This window comes from Priapulus caudatus, unplaced genomic scaffold, assembly GCF_000485595.1.
Source record: "Priapulus caudatus unplaced genomic scaffold, Priapulus_caudatus-5.0.1 Scaffold303, whole genome shotgun sequence".
NCBI classification, from domain to species: domain Eukaryota; kingdom Metazoa; phylum Priapulida; class Priapulimorpha; order Priapulimorphida; family Priapulidae; genus Priapulus; species Priapulus caudatus.
The window spans coordinates 12,962-18,138 of NW_014577364.1; the positions used below are offsets into that span (position 1 = coordinate 12,962).

At 43.1% G+C, this 5,177-nt stretch overlaps 1 protein-coding gene across 2 annotated transcripts in view; it reads left to right on the forward strand.

Annotated features, from left to right (window-relative positions):
* The window catches only part of LOC106808777 (exocyst complex component 6-like), a 24,646-nt gene that overhangs the window by 11,965 nt on the left and 7,504 nt on the right, over positions 1–5,177 (forward strand). Inside the window, exon 20 of one of the 2 annotated variants that reach the window (XM_014811629.1) lies at positions 467–552. The exons of the other annotated variant lie outside the window; for it this stretch is intronic. Within the exon in view, the coding sequence (XP_014667115.1) occupies positions 467–493 (27 nt within the window). The 3' untranslated portion in view covers positions 494–552. Of the gene's footprint in view, positions 1–466; positions 553–5,177 lie in introns of those variants that run through there. 2 annotated transcript variants of the gene reach the window in all.

The window sequence follows — 5,177 nt, forward strand, 5'->3', positions numbered from 1 at the left end:
CAGTACCATGCTCATTGGTGCAGGGACTTGCATTCTTGCAGAGCATTTATCATACTGACTTTGGAAAGTGTACCCAAGTCCATGTGCAGAGACTTGCATTCCTGCAGATGATTATCTTACTTTGTGAGGAGTACCTGACTCTGTGTAATGAGGGGATGGGGTATAATTGTTGCGCTTTTCTGTTCTAACTACAACTCCTTTTGTAGCGTTTGCTAGTTTGGAGCCAGTGCCTGGTTTACTGTTGGAGCTCTCAATGACATTTTCAGAGCTGCGTCAGTGGTATGAAAAAGTTTGTAGTTGGCTTTCGGTTGCAGGGGCTAACGCTCCATTAGGAGTGTTCCCAACTTTGATATCATTAATGATTAATGATTGATAATCCTAACCCTAACCTAAATGACATTAAACGCACAAACTAATATATGACCATGACCATATATATATATATATATATATATACACTCTATAGATTCCTGGACTTGGCCATGTCGGATGACTGGTCGTCATATCTGGCTGATTTTGGAAAGGACCGTAACAAGTATTCTTCTAGTGTCTCACATGACTGCTGTGGTACTAGTAGAAAGTAAGTAAGCAGTATATGTGAAAGAACAGACATTCATGATTGTGGCAATATGGAAAACTGTCAGAAAACTAAAAAAACCACGTTCAAGAGTCAATTAACTGGTAATTCAAATTTTTTAATTAGTTCTTATATTGACTAGCATGACATTTTTGACAACTAGTCTGTCCCTGACGGTTGCGTCGCGATTAGAACGCAGGTGGCAGTAGGTATTGATGTCTGTTACTCAACCTTAGGACTAATGACAAAACTAATTAATATTTAAATTTACAGTTACCAAGATTTACTTTCGACTTCCTTGATGTTTTAAAATTTGAGAGCCATTCTCTAGGTTCATCACATACATATTTTAACCTCTATTTTCTAGATCAGCAATGCATGAAGAAAACGGGAGTGTGTTCACATCGATGAAAAAACCAGAAAAGGAACGAAAGAAGCCTGCTGGAAACGGTACTGAAGCAGCTTCGTGCGCTGCGTGAACAGCTCACAGCTATGATGTGATTCATGTGCACACTTACATTGCTATTGCTTTTGTGGCAAACGCCACGTCTACCTGCTCTCATCAGTGTACGGATGTGATGCTGTGGTAGCAGTGTCATGGGTAATTGTGATGCGCAGTGTTAGCTGAGGGTGGTTGTCATATGACATCATACTAGATGTGTCAGTCTACAGAAGCCAGGCAAACAGAAATAATGTGTAAGCATTGGCAATGCTAAAATGTGTCATAAAATAATTAGTGCAATTTGTACACTGCACGTGTATATAGCATTACTGACTATTGGCCAGATACAATGAACAGCAACATGGATGGATAGGTGGAGATGAGGAGCGGGTGAGTGGGGACTTCTTAGGGCAGGCTTAAATGATTGAAGACAATTTAATATGACTGAGTTATGTGACCTGTTGTTGGAAACACAATCTTGTATTTCACTAGAGAAAAGGCTAACTCTTCAGTGGTATACCGTAATTTGTTAGGACTGCAGCTTTGTTTATGTTGACTTGCTATTCAAACTACTTGTTTTGTATATTGCGGTTTCATTATATGTAATCGTGCAATACATGGCAACATAACAGTCTTGGCAATAACCAAAATATGGTAAAGAGTTTATCTGCATGTTTTGAGTTAGTTGCATAACGTAGTGTCAAATCTTGATTTTTATGGACTTCAACCTTTTATTTTGATCATGGATAAATCTAGAAGCAAGATAGTTTATGCGGTAATGGCAATAGCCAGCTTTCAGCAGGATTGACTTTCTCCAGACGCATTTTGGTTTGCTTCGAACTGCTCAGATGTTCTATTCTGGTCGTAAGGTTGATCGAACAGGAGTAATCTTGTACATTGCGCTATTAGGCAGCTAGTTATGACCTTGACTAGGCAGCACGAATTACAGCAGAACATTCATTGGAGTTTTGAATTAATTTTATCTTGTCAGCCTTCACATTTCCAATCAGAGATTTATTATATATATATATATATATATATATATATATATATAATGTTTTGTGTTTTAGTCGTGTATATGGCCTGTAAATAAGCCAGTCAAATGGCAATCGCTTATGTGTAATCCACTGATAATAAGTTGTAGTGTAGCTGGATATTAACTAATATATGCGTGCGTGCCGGTGTGTAGTCTATTATTTAATTAAATGCTACATTACTTTCTTCTAATGTTTCCCTCACACTGGCTATATATTATGCAATTATATTCATCTGGCATTGTTGGCATTGTTCTCAAGAGTGTTTTGCTACACACAATGTAATCAACAGCAATTTATAATATTGTTTATATATATATTAAATAAATTAAATTCCTTTTATAACTGTGTCTGTATATGTCTGTATGTGTTTGTATGAATCTAGACATAACAGTTTACAGGGCCGTAGCCTGTGGGGGGAAAGGCTGAGCCGTATATAGTATCTCTATATACGGCTCTGGGGAAAGGGGGGCAGCTGCGCCCCCTAGATTTTGGAGCAAAATTAAAAAAATAAGCTTAGCTAATAACCGTAAATAACCCTAACGTGATTTTTTTGTCACTTATCCGTGAAAGCCTTGTCTCAGACCCACCCCTATCACACTATAGACGTCGATCAAGAGCTCAGCTGCGCCCGTCGCTCATCATTACACAGTTGAGTATAGGCTAGTGGTGAAATCTCAGAAGCCACCTAAGCCTAGTAGTGAAATTTTGCCCTCCCCCCCCCCCAGGAATTGCTTAGCCTACGGCCCTGCAGTAACAGCATGTTTTTATTTTCACATGCTCTCACACACAAGCATGCACACACACGTTACATATATAGGAACTATTAAATTGTAACCAGATATGTGGCAATGCTACCAAATATAAGCAAATCAATGGTTTGGCAGGGTTTCGGACAGAAAGAAACTTTTAATCGATTGTCATGCAGCGTAGAAACTGCAGGACGCAGTCCCTGACCTGACATTAACTCGCAGAGTTGATGGACAAGGGACATATATCAAACCGATCTAATTATTCTGGACTTCAGCAAAGCATTTAAAATTACATATCGCCTGCTATAGTATGAGGAGGCAGTAGCTGAATGGCGTAGCCCGAACAAATGCCTATAGAAGTGTAAGTGGACATATGTAACGGCCCTGACACGTATACGAGGTGCACGGGGCAAAGCGTGCACACACAGCATCCAAGGAGCTGTCTATCAAAAGTGGATAGCGGAACTGAATAAATAAAAGCAAGGAGAGACGCCGACAGGGATTTAGTGGGTGAGCAGTGCGCTCGTAGCGATGTTTTCACCAAGAAATGCAGGAATGCGTATTTCTGAGATCCGTACAATTTAGCTGGTAAACAACATACTACACGTCGCCGCACCCGGCTAAGTGCGCCAAGAGCCAACCCTTCAGGAATGACGCATGACTAAATAATTTGTTTCAAGTGTTCTAATGAATAATATGGCTCTGCACAGTCGAAGCATTCTGTCGCACATTCTCGAGCACTTCTCTGCTAGAATAGAAGAAAAAACCATTTACCAGCACATGATAAATAGTTCGTAGAATAGGCGAACACCTGCAATAAAACGCATCACCTTTACTCTATAGGTGTAGTACGTAAACAAGCGTTGAACAGCTCGAAGTACGGACACGACATAATCCAATGTACACAGGACAGCCCCCCCCGCCCCACCCACGATCGATGTGCGTGTGTGTGTGTGTGTGTGTGTGTGCGTGTGTGCGTGTGTGCGTGCGTGCGTGCGTGCGTGTGCGTGCGTTAGCCTATTTACATAAACTGTGATCAGTAATATAACTATATAGCTAAGAAGTAAGGCAAGTTAGTATTGAATAGTGTGTGCTCAGTCATGGCTCGCTGTGTAGCGGCAGTGCGGGGATGCATCATCTGCTTGCTTTTATTCCTGAGCACTTTCCTCGGAACAATCTTTATTATGCCATTCCTCGTGCCAATAGCGATTGTGCGAATTCAGTGGTATAGATGGCTCGTCGACCACAGCATGGGAGGCTGGATCATTTACGCCGTGGCAAGTTACTCTAAAAGCGTGTGTCTCCACGGGTACAACAATTGGGGACTTGGGTTAGAGTCGAGGTTAAGTTAGCGTTATCGTATAGAGGTACCTTCCAATAGTACACATGGAGACAGATTCTTTTAGCAAATTATTATGTATGACTACATGCGCTTGACTGCAGTTTTTTCACCTTGCACAAGATATAGTTTCGCTCTGTGTCTAGACAATTCAAGCACTACCCCCTGATCTACGTAATTAGTGAATATCAATGTATATTATTTCACTACCACACGCGCACACACGCACACACGTACGCGCGCACGTACACAGACACCAATACACATGCACGCACGGACGCGCGCACACACACACACACACACAAGCACGCGCGCGCACATGCACACGCGCACACACACACGCACACACGCACGCGCGCGCAAACACACACACGCACGCACGCGCGCGCACACACACGCACGCACGCATATATAATACCCCTGTCACACCTTCCCGCGATCACGCTCGCGCTCCCACTGCGACCTGAAAAGTATGAAAGCGCGAGGAAAAGGGCAGTAAGGTCTCTGAGAACGAGTTGGTGACGCCGTGGAAACTGTCAAGGTCGGAAGCGCCCTTGAGCGCCAAACCTCGGCGCTTGTGTTGGTCCGAATCAAAACAAGCACAGCGGGTCGGCGCTCTGTAATGAGCTAATGAATGACCAGTGAATGACGCAGTGAACGAAGAATGAATAATGAATGAAGCGGTGAATGACGCAGTACAGTCGCCGTGACAGCGCAAAGCGAACTACATGAGCGTATCGTGGACGTAGCAACAACGCATAGAAGCGACTTGGGGTCGCAGAAATTGTCCCCTGCGACTGGTTTGCGACTGCTGTATGCTCATTGGGCTCTCCATACCTGCCTCTCCCGTTCTTATTGCGCCGTTATTTTATAACTGCGCTTTCTGGGCTTGTTTCGCGCTCATTCTACGTCCACACTGCGCTGCCACTGAGACTATGACGCTCGTAATACGTCCAAGGCGTTGTTCCCACGTTTGCAATAGGCTCACAGAGCGTTCTTATACGATCCCACTTCCCACTGACCCCCCCCCCTC